Consider the following 14,554-nt stretch of genomic DNA (forward strand, 5'->3'; position numbering starts at 1 on the left):
ATGAAATGATCGTGCTTGCAAGGTTTCAGATGACGTCGGTCCAAAAGTGGTTTAGCGCACATGTGACCTGGTATTAAAGTAATATCACGTAATTTTACCATACTGCCATTGATGTCACTGTTTCTACTCAGGCTCCTGCACTGTACTTGAATTTACTTCTTGTCTTGAATTCACAACCCATTTTTACCCGCAATCATGAATGTAAGGCGCATATCAAATCCTTGAATATGACCATTTTACTCACACGAGCTCCCCCAGATCGTTGAGTGGGCTTTCGGAAAGCGCATGACCCCCGCGGAGCGTCTGCGTAAACACCAGCGTGCCTTGGACCGAACACAGCGGGAGCTTGACCGAGAGCGAGTGAAACTGGAGAACCAAGAGAAGAAGCTGGTACAAGACATCAAGAAGAGTGCCAAAAATGGACAAGTTGGAGCCTGCAAGATCCAGGCCAAGGACCTGGTTCGGACACGGAGGTCGGTTTATCTTGATTGTTTACTGATCGCAGCAGCATTGGCTGACTGGATGGGGCAACAACAGATACATTCAGAAGTTCTATCAAATGCGCACGCAATTACAGGCTATTTCCCTACGCATCCAGGTAGGCGCAAGCTGTCCTTCACTGCCCCTCTTAGTCCTATGATGATGCGCTGACTGTTGCCTGCTTCCAAGACCGTCCGAAGCAATGAGCAGATGATGCAATCGATGAAAGGAGCCACAATGCTTCTGGGTAGTATGAATAGACAGATGAATCTCCCAGCACTGCAACGGATTGCGATGGAATTTGAACGAGAAAATGACGTTATGGACCAACGGCAAGAGATGATGGATGATGCGATCGATGAGGCCACAGGAATGGAAGGTGAAGAGGAGGAAGGAGAAGATATTTTGAAGGAGATTTTGGATGAGATAGGCGTCGATCTGAACCAGGCGGTTTGTTTTCCCGGCCCCAACTATCAAAAGATGGACCCAGCAGACTAACAAATTCCATCAACAGCTTGGTGACACACCCGAACACATACAGAAAGCACCAGTGAATGAAACTCGAGTTGCGCAAGCCATTGGAGGCGGAGGCAATACAAGTGATGATGACCTCCAAGCTAGGCTTGACAGCCTTCGGCGATGATTACGATTTTTTTTTCTTATATGCCACTGATAACAATGGTGATAATTTGACCTGCTGTCTTGAGCCCTAATTGAGTCTACCCGTCTTGCTGTTATTATTAGCATGCCTTGCAAGATATTCCTGCTACTTACATGCCAATCCATCTCCTTTCAACTCTTCGCATTTTTTTCAACATGCCAAGGGCGTCTAGCCGTGAACTAGATAATCTTACACAAAACCACATAATACGCTCAGCGGCATGAAAGTATTCACATGTCAAAATCTTGGATTGTTATCAAATTCAATTCAACTCCCGACTCTAATACTCCCATAGTAATTTTAAACAAGATGGAAGCCTCAAAGTGATGCCTTTAAAGGTGGGGAGACTTGTTCGTATCCATTCTTGTCAGATTCATCAGAATATGTAGAAGAATCAGAAGAGTATTCAGAGGAATCAGAGGAATTAGTTTTTGGGTTCTTAAGAATCGGAAACGACATGTCTTGGTCCAGTGATACACTTGGCCACGGGAAACCCCTTCGACCATTTGCACGGCATTTATCATGGAAATCCTTGACAAACGGTCTTTTCAAAGGGCGACCAGACTCGAGTTCTTCAGCAGACCAGCGAGAAAACCAAGGAAAGGACGATAACTCTTCCAACGACGGCCGCTCGAACTTTTCTCTGGACAGTGTGGCTTGTAACACATCCCTGCAGTCCTGGGAGAGTGATTCGCTGATTGCTACATCCTCATTGATCATTCTCTTTCGTCTGCGTTTGACTACTGGGTATAACGGGTCATTGTAAGGACCATCATACCCAGCATGCCAATCTAAATGTCTCGGCACTGGCTTAGGCTCATCCCAGGGCCAAAAGCCATGCAGAAACCCGTATATGAGCGTTGAGTATTTCCACAGGCAAATTTCCCGCTGGTCAACGGGCAAGTAGATACTTTCAATACAGACATCATCGTGGGATGGATCCCTCCAAATATCGTACTTCTCCAGTTCAATGGCTCGCTCAGGCATCATCTGGTACTCTTGGTAGGGGATGAAATGGTCTATGTCAAGTATATCTGTGCTCTCAAGCGAGAAGGTGAGCACTCCAAGATCGATCAGTTGAACGTTGAGGTTTTGGTCCATTAGAAAATTTGTCACTGAGATATCAGCATGGCAGACCTTCATATCAGCTAATTCGATCATAGCTTGGAGAAGCTGTGAAGCCACTTTGCTGCCTTCTGTTTCCCCCAGTTGAGGTTCTTTGGTGGCTGCGGACATGAGATAACTGCCATCAAAGGCTGGAAATGGAGGATATCTCTTCCGGATGCGCGGCGGGACTGGTCCCTTGAACTTGATTCGGTCAAAATGGCCCTCATCAATGATTGAAATGGCTTCATAGCTAGGATCAACACAGGGAGTCATGAGAATCGCTGTTAGCATTCCGTGAGTGTAGACCGAGTTGAGCCGCGGGAACCTTTTGCTCTCATCGAGATAGATCAGAAGAAGTGCTTCTTCTGGCATATATCGTTTCTCTCCGCCAGGCTCACAAAAGGGCGCCATCTGAGCATTTGTGCGTGATACCCTGTCCATCCACTGTGTTGTGTGGACTTGAGATTTGATTGCGTATTGTTCAAGGTCATCCAGGGAAGCACCCGCAACACCTTTCTCGCGAGCAATGAACGTAGCTCCAAATGCTGTTATCAGATTAGTAATTTACCCAGACACAAGACTTTTGATTAAGAGGAGGGAAGGGCCTTACTTCCTGCGCCTATGAATCCATATATTTGCACTCGCTCGTTAAGGTCCGGGCAAAGGCACACTGCTTTGGCAGTGGTCTTCCCATCAGCACTCAAACGTCTGAAATCGTCATAAGAAGTATGAGTGCGTTTTTGAAACACTTCACTGTCGCATCTATGACCTAAATCGTCCCGACAATTACACCTTGAGAATTCCTCGTTGTTCCGCTTGGCAAATGCTACCCCTAGACGATCTCGAAGAACCTGGCTCACTTGGGGATACCTTTGGAACAATTGGCTCGAGGGGTCTAAAAGCTCTTCAGCATTATAAGAGAAGCTGTTGCTGTAGTCCTTGTGTTTGAATTCGCGGATTTGCGACAACTGACGATGTAATGTGTGATTCCCCTTGATTGCGCCCATATCTCTCCCTAGGAGATGGTCAAAAGCATAAGGGTCCTGCGGATTAACGATTATCTGTTCAGTCATTATGTATGATTAAATTAGTCAAATGAAGAAAAGTGGTGTGGGAATGTACGAAAAAGGCTCCAAGGGCGAAGAAGGTCATTTATGTACAGCCTTCAAAGAAAGGTTCGACGTGTTGTCCTCAGAAAAGAGAGGCTAAAATTCTACGAAATGAAAGAAATCCCCCGAAATGATACTCTACTGAACATCAAAGAGATGTTCCCTTTTTTAGAATGGACAATGAGCCCAAAGTGACCGACCCATGCAAAACCCAACGAATTATATCAAAGTCGCTCGGTTCTTATATTTATCAGATGACACACGTAAAGGTATTAGTAAATTAATGTGTCCATAATAAAATTCACCCGGGCGACTCCAGTTGTACGGCTGAACAACACTGGAAGTTCATGGTGTGCCGCATTCGGGGCCGATTTCAGCCTCAGTGCACCCGGGTGAACTGTGGGAATCCAGATAAAGGTCACACATACGAGCAAACCGATTCATAAATAGCGACGGGTCTTCTTCTCAAATCATCAGATTCCTTCTAATAGCCAACTAACCCTTCAAAGAAATAAAGAGGTCCCTCCAAAACAATGTCTGCCCTAAACCCCGACAACAATTCGATGCAGCTCCCAAAAGACAACCAAAACACAATCCCATTGTCTCCGGTCGATCCTTTTCAATCTGTCCAGAAATATCCTGGCTTCAAATCAATCAGTCCTGTTTATGAGGGCTTCACCTTTTCCAAGGCTATGCCCAAGCAAGGTGCAACCTGGACTTGTGTGAAACGGACAGTCATGCATCTAAACCAAGATGAATACGTCAAAATGGTTCAGACGAGGGCAGATCAAACATCCCCCGTGCAGCAATACCAGGGTCCTCTGACATCAGGCGCGTTCATATAAACCAGTTGATTGACGAACAAAGGCACAAGAATCCATTTGTTGAGTGGAGCTGCGTTCACATCAAAGAACACACAAAGAAATCCAAGGCTCGGCATTCTCGTCGTAGGGATTATGAAGTAATCTCCATGGACGTCATCATCATGCAAAGGTCCATGAAGACCCAAGCACATTGCAGGATCTCTATGGGTGGTTTGGTGGCTTTGGGGAGGCCCTTTCGGTTGGAAACCAAGACTGCAACTATGTGGTCTGACTGCAGAGGCCATCATCTCACGCCAGATCAAAATGAGCATATTTTGCAGCCCACATTGCAAAAGCTGCCTTCCCAACTGACCCAAGCAATGAATCCCTTTGCACGGTTGAATCCAACCCAGGGCCCTGCCTATAAGTATTCAAATGACCAATTTTTCTCTACATATCCAGACGTTGAGACCGGTCACCCCGCAGGATCGCGGGATCAGCTGCGTGAATCCACCCGGTCAGCCGCAACCATCAACGACAGACCAGCAAGTCCAGCCTCCGGTGCCACATACAGCAGCGACATGAGTCTTAAGGATATTTCGGACTATCCATTGGAAATGAACAGCGACTCAGATGATGCATCTGTGATTTCTGACGAATCCGACGAAACATCTGCCACAGACGACACAGAAAGCATGGAGACTGAGATTGAGGCCGAGCGTCAACAGCCGCAGCTGAATCAGGCCTCTTTCCGACAACAGAATGCTTGTCCTTACCATCGCGATTCCAGCCATGGGCCTTATTCTCGCCGTAAGTCCCACAGCCATCGCCTTGACAGAAGACAGGACAGAAATTATCCCATTGGCGACCAGTTTGAGGTACCTCCAGCCAGGATACTTAGACCAAGACTGGCTGAGAGGGCTCGATCAGGCTCAGTGACTGGTAAAACATATCTCTTGCAGTTGATGAACGACAATGAGATCCGAAGCCGAATCCTTGATCACCGTGAAGCAAGTCTTGGACATCGGGAGCAATGGCTGAAGAGAACCTTTTGCCGAGATGCATTAACTTGAGCTTCTTCTGCCCGTGAGGAATCCGCTTGCAGTGTGTAGTAATACCTGTCGTTGTGCGATCAAGGAGAAGAAAGAAGCTCAGTGACTGATGCGTTCTTTTACATTGGATCTCGATGACGACGGGTTTCTCCCTACCATCAGAAGAATTGTTTTCAATTGCGCAGTTTGAATAGTTATTCAATATCAGCAGAATGTTTTTTTTAGTGCCAGCCATGTTAAACTAGATCCCTTTTTCCATCCACTCATCCCGGCACCTTCTGGGGCGCCATGACTTTTAGGGCTGAGTGTCGAATCTGATACGATAGGGGTGAAAACAGGACAGGAAACCCCGGAAAATACTCGGACCGGCACGATGTCCATCTAAGTTGCATGTTTTGTTTTAGTCAGCTTTGTCCCGATTGGAAAAAAAGCGGTTTTGTCATTCAAATCAGAGAATCACATACATCCAGTGATCATCCCATATTCTTGTTCTACCCATAGATTTATGTTGCTGAGCGCTCTGGGCCTGATGACACAAAATGTTATGCCGGGACCATCCTAGCACTTCTGTAACCACCACTCTCGGACAATAAGAACGAGGCAGAGAAGTAGACTAATAAGAAATGACATGCCTTCCCCGATCTGTTAAGGGACTAAGATATGTCCAGAGATGGGCATGGAGATTAGAAACGGATGTCATCGTTGCCAATGGTGTACTTGTGCTCCAACAAAACCACAACAGAAGGTGGAAATAAGATTTTAGATCGATGGAGTTCTACTCTGAAAATACCATGGATGCTACGGAACTTCTAACTGGAATTGGTCACTTCCCCACCCCCAGCTGGAGCCGCCGGAATGGATGCTACAGCATAGAAGTGGGAGTTATTTGTGCAGCTTTGGCTATTTAAATAGGTGGTTTTCGTCTCTTGAGGCCATTTGATATGAAAGACAATAGCTCGTCACTTATGGTAGCCTTAAAGTCAGTATGGCGGAGTGGTTAACGCGCTAGACTGTATGTATCCTTCGTGTGAAGCTCCACTCGAATCATCGACTAACCTCCTGACAGTGAACATCCATTCGAGTTATCTAGTTCATTCGTGATCCTAGGTTCGAACCCTAGTGCTGACGTTATCTTTTTCTTGTTTTTTGCTTCTCTCTCTTCGACTCAAACAGCTAAAACGATCAAACAGAATCAGCGGCCAGGATTGATGTAAAATACCCAAAAAAAGCTATCCTGGTCCTAGAATTCAATGGTATTTACTCATTGGGATGAAATACTATGGTTCTGGAGGCTATGTACAACATGTGTTTACTATCAAATGCCACGTAGTTATGCTCCGCTTTGACGAAATCTCCTTGATGGGATTCTCCCAAAACGTATTTCATTCGTTCAATGGTACTTTTTTTTTTATTTCCTTCTTTTTCTTTTGCTTGAAATGAAAAGCTAAACTGTCAATTCTAAACAGGTTCCGCATAACAGAGTAGTATCTATCACTCTGCCTATGTAGTCCGCATTTGCGAGTCCACACAACAACATTCAGAACATTCAGAATCTACCTACCTAGTATACACATACGTAACATCCATATGTCACGTAGGAACTCGTACAAATAGCTTGTATAAACGACTTGAACAGTCGACCCATCCACATCAATGGCAGTCCATCGGATGTATGTGCTACCCTAGGGACTTAGATTGGGTGGGTGACTTTTCCACCCACTTGCTTACAGACAGGATCTTCTCTGAAGGATTGCTTATTAGGCCCGAGAAAGGTTCCAGAATTTCTTCAAGACTTTCACGAAGTAAAGTGCAACGGCTTATGGAAGCTAGTGTCTTGGTTCAGGAAATGACAACCTTGACTTTCCGTTGCCCGCCGTTGACCGAGCAGTTCCCTCAAGTAGTTGCTAACTCTAGGGCTGTCTATTTGAACTGTGACGCCGCTAGAGGCTTCCTGTGAGTTTTTCCCACATGACTCTTTTTACACGCTACTTTCCAAGGCCATTGCATCATGAAACCAAGAGAGTCAGAACCCGTTAGTCTCTCTTTTCACCTTTTCGGGATCTTTCCCTTGACGACCCCAAACGGTGGGTTTCTAAGTGAGACTGAACTCTCTGAGCTGTATCAATACCTACCTCTATCTCAAGATCACAAGTTTCATTCTCCCCGTCTATTATCCATAATTCTCTATGAGAAGTGGAATAGCCAAGGTCGGGCCCGAGGCCTGCAGGAACTTCAGAAAAGCCCAAGATCAAGCGTCAACTATTGTCAGGCGGTTGGCTAGTATTGGAACTAATTTACATGTCAATTTTCTTCAGACAGATCATCCATCTTGCAAACACAATTGAATTTTCCGCCAACAGGAATGTCCTAAAAAGAAAAACCTTTTGCACGCCAGGAAGGCATTGCAAGCAGCTTTCCCACAGCGGTAAATGGAGCGTAGTGTTTAACCGAAAAGGAGGGCTTCAAGAAAGCAAAGTATCCTCTGAGGATTGGCCGAACATTCCTTGAAGCCCACGGTTAGATACTCACCGGGAAGTATCTCGCAGGATGAGCCGGTAAGTAGTTCAGGCTTTCCTACTTCCTGAAACCTTTCCAAACAAAAGCAAAATCACCAACGGATTAACTGGAATCTTGTCATAATCAGAGATAGGATACTAGAATCTTGGCATAATCAGAGACAGGATAAATTATTAGAAATCACCACAAACGTTGAGGAACTTCTCCAAGGAAACTGGTTCACCAGTGAGCATGGTCTTCAGGAAATCGAACGAGAATGCTTCACCTGGGAAGGCTTTCCCTAAAGAGATTTTGAACTAGTTTCAATCCCAAGAAGGCTTGAGAATTAGAGACATTTTCAAACCGAGGCATGCTTGAAATGGTCTATTGGCTTTTCCATAACGGGAGCAACAGTGCCATTGCATCCTTTGATGTGGCCAATTCTCTTGATGTAAATGGTGCGGTTAAGGTGGTATCTAGATATACCCAGGCAATTAAATCACCTAACCACCATTCATCGCGGATATCACTATCCCGGGAAGCCCTGGGTAGGTGCTGAAATGGAAATGTAGTGTATGCAACGTGTTCGCTCTTGATGATGCCATTCCGCTTTTGTGCAAAGACAAGCCAGAGAGATGTGTCATCGCCATTAATCAAGTCTCAAAAAAATGGCTGTGGGTGGCTTGGTTGTAAGGGAATCCTGTCCACTATCCCTACCGATGCTTGACAGGATTGTGTGGCCCCGATCCAAAAACGAGTTGATAAAGCGCTTAGAGTTGAACAAGGTGCGATCGTGTTCTTTGCTTTGCTTCGTTTAGTCTCAGACTTGAATGATAGCGCCTCAATAGTCCTTGTAAAGTGTCCGAAATGCAAGTGAGAGAAAATCGCGCGCGCTGGACGATTCACAACCCTCCTCGGTTCTCACTGCCTCACTTTACCTGCAGCGCTTGTGACAACAGAGTTGCGTACTTTCGTGCTGTTGATCCCCGAATTCCGACCGTGACCGAGGATTCCTTATATACGGCCTTGACAAATCTCAAAGAAGTTGGTTGCAGCCTGATGAACTGTCCAAGCTCCCGGAAATTTTGCCCAACCCAGTTCCCCCCCCCCCCCCTCAAAAAAAAACATTGGAACTAGTCATGCAGGCAAAAAAAGAATATTCATGATTTCAAAACTGCGTAAAAGAGAAAAGGCGGCATCATATAGACTTACTTTGCAGAATTGACTCAAATACATTCAATTCCGTCTTTGAGAATGTATGAACGTTGATAAACATCAGCACCAGATAAATCAACTGCTCTTGGAATTGGCGTAAATGACTACACAATCTAAATGTGATCAGATCTATAACTACTTTGAGTACCTCCGGGGCTAAAGCACTGCTTATCGAACAAAGACGAAAGTTGACCGGTCTGTAGCGTACAGTTGTCTCGACAGTAAAGAACTTTGAAATACTGGGAATGGCATAAGGAAAAGTCAGACAGGAAGTAACAGAAACCCTTTGCTAATATGCCGCAAATGAACGCGGTGCTTTCAGTCATATCGTTAAATAGCGCAAATGACACCGGTCCTAGAGAAGCTTGGCTAAGAATAGGAGATGGGTTTCAGGTAGGGGAATGATTTAGAAGACGGATTTTCCGGAAGTAGAAAAGAGATAGAATAATAAATGCTAAAAGCTGATACGAATGTAAGTCCAAACATATGATGTCCGGTCAAATTGAGAAATTAGAACGTACGTTGTAAATAGATCTCCCCCGGTGAGCCCCGAGGGAAACCGATGTCATCAGTGACACCTAATATTTCAGGCAGACCATCGTGCCCCTCCTACATTTACTTTCCTTGTCTTCTTCCTCTTCCATAGCTATCAACATCTCTCTCAGACTCCTTCTTCCTCTCTTCAATCTTCACATAATCATTCAATATGCCTCGCCAATTCTTCGTCGGTGGTAACTTCAAGATGTACGTTATTCGAGCTTCACTACCCCGCGGTCTCGAGCCCTTCAATCCTTCTACCTATTCCAACTCTTTTCATGAAAGACCGCGCAATTAACCCTATAAAGGAACGGTGTTGCCCAAAGCATCACCGACATCGTGAAGAACCTCAACACCGCCAAGCTCGACGACAGTACCGAGGTCGTCATCTCTCCCCCCGCTGTCTACCTCGCTCTGACCCGCGAGCTCGCCGATTCCAAGATCGGTGTTGCTGCCCAGAACGTCTACGACAAGCCCAACGGTGCTTTCACTGGCGAGATCAGCGTCGAGCAGCTCCGCGATATCAAGATTAACTGGGCTGTCATTGGCCACAGCGAGCGCCGAGTGATCCTGAAGGAAACTGATGAGGTATGCATACCCGCTGTGCCCCCCTCCTCCCTCCCTCCCCAAACTCCCAACTATCCACAAACACTACACGCAAATGGAGCATAGACTGACCAAATCTCAATAGTTCATTGCCCGCAAGACTAAGGCCGCCATTGAGGGTGGTGTATCTGTCATCTTCTGCATCGGAGAGACCCTCGAGGTACGTCATTACTACCCGGTTTTCCCATTTTCGTCCCGATAGTGGGTCATCGGGTCAAGACCGGCTATGTGTTTTCTAATGTATCCCGCTCACACCCGATTTCTTTTACAGGAGCGCGAGGCCAACAAGACCATCGAGGTGGTCACCCGCCAGCTTAACGCTGTCGCCAAGGAGCTGAGCGCAGAGCAGTGGGAGAAGGTCGTCATCGCCTACGAGCCCGTCTGGTATGAACCCCACCCTATTCTTTCTATTATCAACATACCCCTAGACATATCTGACATGCATGTGTAGGGCTATCGGTACTGGAAAGGTCGCCACCACTGAGCAGGCTCAGGAAGTCCACGCTGCTATCCGCAAGTGGCTTGCCGAGTCCATCTCCGCCCAGGCTCAGGAGAACGTCCGCATCATCTACGGTGGCTCCGTCAGCGAGAAGAACTGCCGCGAGCTCGCCACCCAGCCCGATGTTGACGGTTTCCTGGTTGGCGGTGCCAGCTTGAAGCCTGCCTGTAAGTTCTTCTCACATGCCCATCTACTGAAACTAGTCACAAAGTTGGCACTAACCAACATCCATAGTCGTCGACATCATCAACGCCCGCATCTAAGGGGTTTCCGAAAGAAATTTATACCCCCATAGTGCCCCGATCGTCAGAGTAAATAGCTCTGTGATGGAGGGAGGCATCAGATAGAAGACAGTTGCTTGGAATGCCCAGTATATGATCACGAATCTATGTACAATTTTTAAAGTATGTTTGTTCCGAGAACACATAATCGTTGCTACTCCCGCGCAGCATTTGTTTCCAGGGCCAAGCAGACTGCCCAATGATATACGCCTAGATGACACAAGTAGTCCTACATAGCACATAATCTATGAGGAGTACAGCACCGAGACCCCAACCCCACGCCAATACGACATCCCGGGGCTCCCGCCTCCACTCTGGGCCGAGCCACTGCCTGAAGCCGAAGAGACAGAAGGCGACAACGAGAACGAACCCGGACCCAGCCCGACGCCCGCGCTCACCAAAAGCTCCTTAACCCGACCTTCCCAAAGAAGCCGCACATTCCAAGACTGATCAATGCGTAGCTTAATGACAGAGTCACCCGTCTCGGCCTCGCTGTGAGCGCTGGTGCGCACCGGGCCCCTAGGACGAGCCGGATCCTCTAGTAGCGAGGAGCCCGGCGAGCCAGGCAGGGAAACGCTGAAGTCATGCATGCGCATTTTGCGGCGGGCCCATTCGAGATCGTCGTCACTGGGGGAGCCGGGTTTCTTGGATTGACGCCACAGCTCGCAGCCAGCGACCATTTCGCTTTCCCAGCTGTAGAAATTAAAGTCAAAGCGAGAGCTGAAGGCGAGGTTAGGCGAGGCACGGAGGGAGTAAGTTGTGGACATAGAGCCCACAAGCGGGGTTAGTGTTAGTGTTAGAGTGTAGGGGAAGGTTGAGATGGGTGTTCGAGTGTTGGAAGGTGATGATGATTGCTGGGCCACGGCGGCCGCGGGTATTGTGGTGAATCGCAGGCCGGTTGACATGCCGATCAGTGATGAGACCGGGGAATAGTATGCTTCTGCGCCTGCGGAAAGGAGGGACAACGGCGGCGGAACGTCACGAGTGTATCGAGGATCTGGGCCGAAGTTCCAGAGTCCGCGCCAACCGAACAGGGCGTTATCTGTGCTGAAGAGGTACTCGTTGCTGTACTTGCCGGTGTCGTGGGATAGCTGGGTGAGCACAGAGGCCTGTGGCGCAGATTTAGATTGCGGCGGTCCTTGACTTGAGCAGACTGCTAGTGATAGTTGCATATTGGTTGATATTCTGCGTAGAAACAGCGCATATAGAGTGGAGGGAGGTGGAAGATGGAGAGAAGCATGAAGCAGAGTAGCTTTCTGCTTTGCCTCACTTTCTATGGCAATTTGTCCAGCATTTGGGTCTGGTGGTTGTAGACGACTCCCATCTTTGAGCCCGGGACTGCTCACGCCGTCTAATAGCGAGTCCCCTCCCCAGGTCTGGATCGGGGCCGCGGGGGCCTGCACTTGGCGGTATCCCGGGCATATCTTTCGAAGTGGGATTGACGCACTTCCACTTGGTAGATTATTGAATGGCACAGTACTAAATAGGTACGAGACAGATCCATCGAGTAGTCCAACGGTGCCGAGTGTGTAACTGGTCGCAAAATGGGGAGTGGATAGTGACGAAAGGTGAACGCGCAATCGTTCAGGGGTCGAGAAATCCAAAATCGCTGTGCCAAATACGTTAGATTAGCAATATCTCTATCGCATAAAGAGATTTTCAGTGATAAATCAATTACGTACACTGGGCGGTGGTGTTGAGTGACGAGTACGAGTTGTCGCGATTCCAGTGGGTCGCCTCGGCGAAGGATAGCTGGATGTAGTCCATAAAGTCCAGCATTTTCCGGACTCTGCCCCTGCAGACGACAGTAGGAGTAGCACTGTAATATCAAACAAATGATACTTGAAGCTAATGCAATCGAGGTGAACCGACCCTGAGAGATCACAGCTGATTTCCCCATTCAGGTTAGCGTTGGATAAGCCCGGCGGTAGGTTAATCCGGTTATCAGCGAAGAAAAAATGTCTGTGGGGGAAACATCCAACCTTCTGTCTGAATTCATTGAACCACCGATTCTAAAACCATCATTCATCATGCCTCGTTCAAAGCGTGCGCGCGTCGTCCACGAGTCGAAGACTACCAAGAAAGATCACAAGGAGCAGACCCGCCGGCTCTTCGCCAACATCCGGGAATGTATCGAGGAATATGATCACCTTTTTGTCTTTGCGGTCGATAACATGCGGAACACCTATTTGAAGGATGTGCGCACTGAATTCGGCGATAGCCGGTAAGCACAATCATTCCAATTGGAATTTGCTTGAGATGTTGAATCGGAAAAAGCGCTTGAATATCAGCGGTGGATCTGATATCAATCACTGATATATGCAAATCCTTCAATCCAAGATCAGTTATCTAATCACGTTATTCCAGGGTTTTCTTCGGTAAGACCAAGGTCATGGGCAAAGCCCTTGGCACTGATGTCGAAAGCGAAGCCGCTCCCAATGTGCGCAAACTCACTCCTTTCCTCGCCGGCGCCGTCGGTTTGCTCTTCACCTCCCGCACTCCGGAATCTGTGATCGAATACTTTGAGAACTTCCGCCCCCAGGACTTCGCCCGCGCTGGAACTGAAGCTACCCGTTCTTTCACCATCCCCAACGGCCTGGTCACTGCTCGGGGCGGCGAGATTCCTGCCGAGCAGGATGAGCCTGTCAGTCACACCATTGAGCCCGCGCTCCGCAAGCTTGGTGTCCCCACCCGTCTGGTGAAGGGCAAGGTCATGCTTGAATTGACTGAGGGTCAGGAGGGCTACCCCGTATGCAAAGAGGGAGAGACTCTGGACTCACGACAGACTACATTGTTGAAGATGTTCGGTATCACCTCGTCTGAGTTCAAGGTCGATCTCAAGGCCTACTGGACGCGGAGTACTGGGGAGGTCAAGCTCCTCGAGACTGAGGGTGGAATGGATGTTGATGCATAGATGGGGATCTTTATGTTTTTCCGTTTTTTTTATTTCTTCTCTTTCTCATTCGGCTTCCGTGTGGTTGAAAAAAGAACTCTGATGGGCATCTTATGGAGTTTGGTGAGGGCGCTTTCTTTGCAAATATATTGAAGACTTGTGTGTTTTATCTCTCTTTCTCCCGTCCTTAAATGGGGGGCTTTCCCTCCCTCCTGCTGGATTATGAGCCTATGACAAGATTCGGATGCCAGGTCGAAAAAGGTCTATAAATTTACTTCATTCTTGGACGTTGATCAACCGTAGTGCAGAGCTGCTAGCTGTATTGCCTAGACCTTCATCTACCTAGCAAGATACCTGCTTTTAGTCATTTCACATGGGCCTTACCTGGTCGTACCTGATGGTTTACCAGATTCCATTTCGATCGGAAGAGGACCGACTAAAATACAAATACTTACCCCTGTAGAGAGAACCAAATCTCATCCAGACCAAGAGGGAAGACGAGGAAAAAAGAACAAAAAACTTAGGAACACAAGTGAAGAAAGAAGACACAAAGGGATAGAAAGATAGATAGAACGGGGAATACAAGCACAATTCATGAGAGTCTTCGTCTGCCGGGGAGTTTAGGTGGACCGAGCAGAGGATGTATAGAATCACCACTTTGACATCGAGTTCCGATGTTGATATCATGGCATGAGGTGGAAAAGATTGACGGTTGTGATCGTTGAAACGGACTGAATTGCACATGGGCCAATCCAGGAATTACCCCCTTACCCTTGAGAAAGAGCGATGAAAACTGGGTAGATCAGTCATACCCA

At 47.5% G+C, this 14,554-nt stretch overlaps 6 protein-coding genes and 1 non-coding gene across 7 annotated transcripts; 5 read left to right on the forward strand and 2 right to left on the reverse strand.

The window, feature by feature from the left end:
• Positions 1 to 195: 195 nt before the first annotated feature.
• Pdw03_3276 (SNF7 family protein) lies at positions 196 to 1,123 on the forward strand (the record flags this gene model as incomplete). The annotated part of the gene is made up of 5 exons (XM_014676866.1): positions 196 to 201; positions 259 to 473; positions 538 to 598; positions 670 to 930; positions 995 to 1,123. 5 exons carry the CDS (start codon positions 196 to 198, stop codon positions 1,121 to 1,123), a joined length of 672 nt encoding a protein of 223 aa, XP_014532352.1.
• A 336-nt stretch (positions 1,124 to 1,459) lies between these two features.
• On the reverse strand, positions 1,460 to 3,321 carry Pdw03_3277 (Tyrosine-protein kinase, active site; the record flags this gene model as incomplete). The annotated part of the gene is made up of 3 exons (XM_066100444.1): positions 1,460 to 2,793; positions 2,859 to 2,956; positions 3,119 to 3,321. The coding sequence occupies 3 exons, from the start codon at positions 3,319 to 3,321 to the stop codon at positions 1,460 to 1,462; spliced, it is 1,635 nt and encodes a 544-aa protein (XP_065955844.1).
• Positions 3,322 to 4,441: 1,120 nt separating this feature from the next.
• On the forward strand, positions 4,442 to 5,233 carry Pdw03_3278 (uncharacterized protein; the record flags this gene model as incomplete). Its single annotated transcript, XM_066100445.1, has 1 exon — positions 4,442 to 5,233. The coding sequence occupies one exon, from the start codon at positions 4,442 to 4,444 to the stop codon at positions 5,231 to 5,233; it is 792 nt and encodes a 263-aa protein (XP_065955845.1).
• A 958-nt stretch (positions 5,234 to 6,191) lies between these two features.
• Pdw03_tRNA4 lies at positions 6,192 to 6,340 on the forward strand. The gene has a single exon. It is a non-coding gene; the product is annotated as a tRNA-Tyr (tRNA).
• Positions 6,341 to 9,629: 3,289 nt separating this feature from the next.
• Positions 9,630 to 10,828, forward strand: Pdw03_3279 (Triosephosphate isomerase; the record flags this gene model as incomplete). The annotated part of the gene is made up of 6 exons (XM_014676862.1): positions 9,630 to 9,667; positions 9,769 to 10,048; positions 10,152 to 10,226; positions 10,338 to 10,450; positions 10,518 to 10,732; positions 10,800 to 10,828. 6 exons carry the CDS (start codon positions 9,630 to 9,632, stop codon positions 10,826 to 10,828), a joined length of 750 nt encoding a protein of 249 aa, XP_014532348.1.
• A 263-nt stretch (positions 10,829 to 11,091) lies between these two features.
• On the reverse strand, positions 11,092 to 12,625 carry Pdw03_3280 (Mitochondrial distribution and morphology protein 10; the record flags this gene model as incomplete). Its single annotated transcript, XM_014676861.1, has 2 exons — positions 11,092 to 12,455; positions 12,529 to 12,625. The coding sequence occupies 2 exons, from the start codon at positions 12,623 to 12,625 to the stop codon at positions 11,092 to 11,094; spliced, it is 1,461 nt and encodes a 486-aa protein (XP_014532347.1).
• A 251-nt stretch (positions 12,626 to 12,876) lies between these two features.
• On the forward strand, positions 12,877 to 13,760 carry Pdw03_3281 (60S acidic ribosomal protein P0, putative; the record flags this gene model as incomplete). The annotated part of the gene is made up of 2 exons (XM_014676860.1): positions 12,877 to 13,070; positions 13,214 to 13,760. The coding sequence occupies 2 exons, from the start codon at positions 12,877 to 12,879 to the stop codon at positions 13,758 to 13,760; spliced, it is 741 nt and encodes a 246-aa protein (XP_014532346.1).
• Positions 13,761 to 14,554: the final 794 nt, after the last annotated feature.

This window comes from Penicillium digitatum, chromosome 1 (genome assembly GCF_016767815.1).
Source record: "Penicillium digitatum chromosome 1, complete sequence".
Classification (NCBI taxonomy): Eukaryota; Fungi; Ascomycota; class Eurotiomycetes; order Eurotiales; family Aspergillaceae; genus Penicillium; species Penicillium digitatum.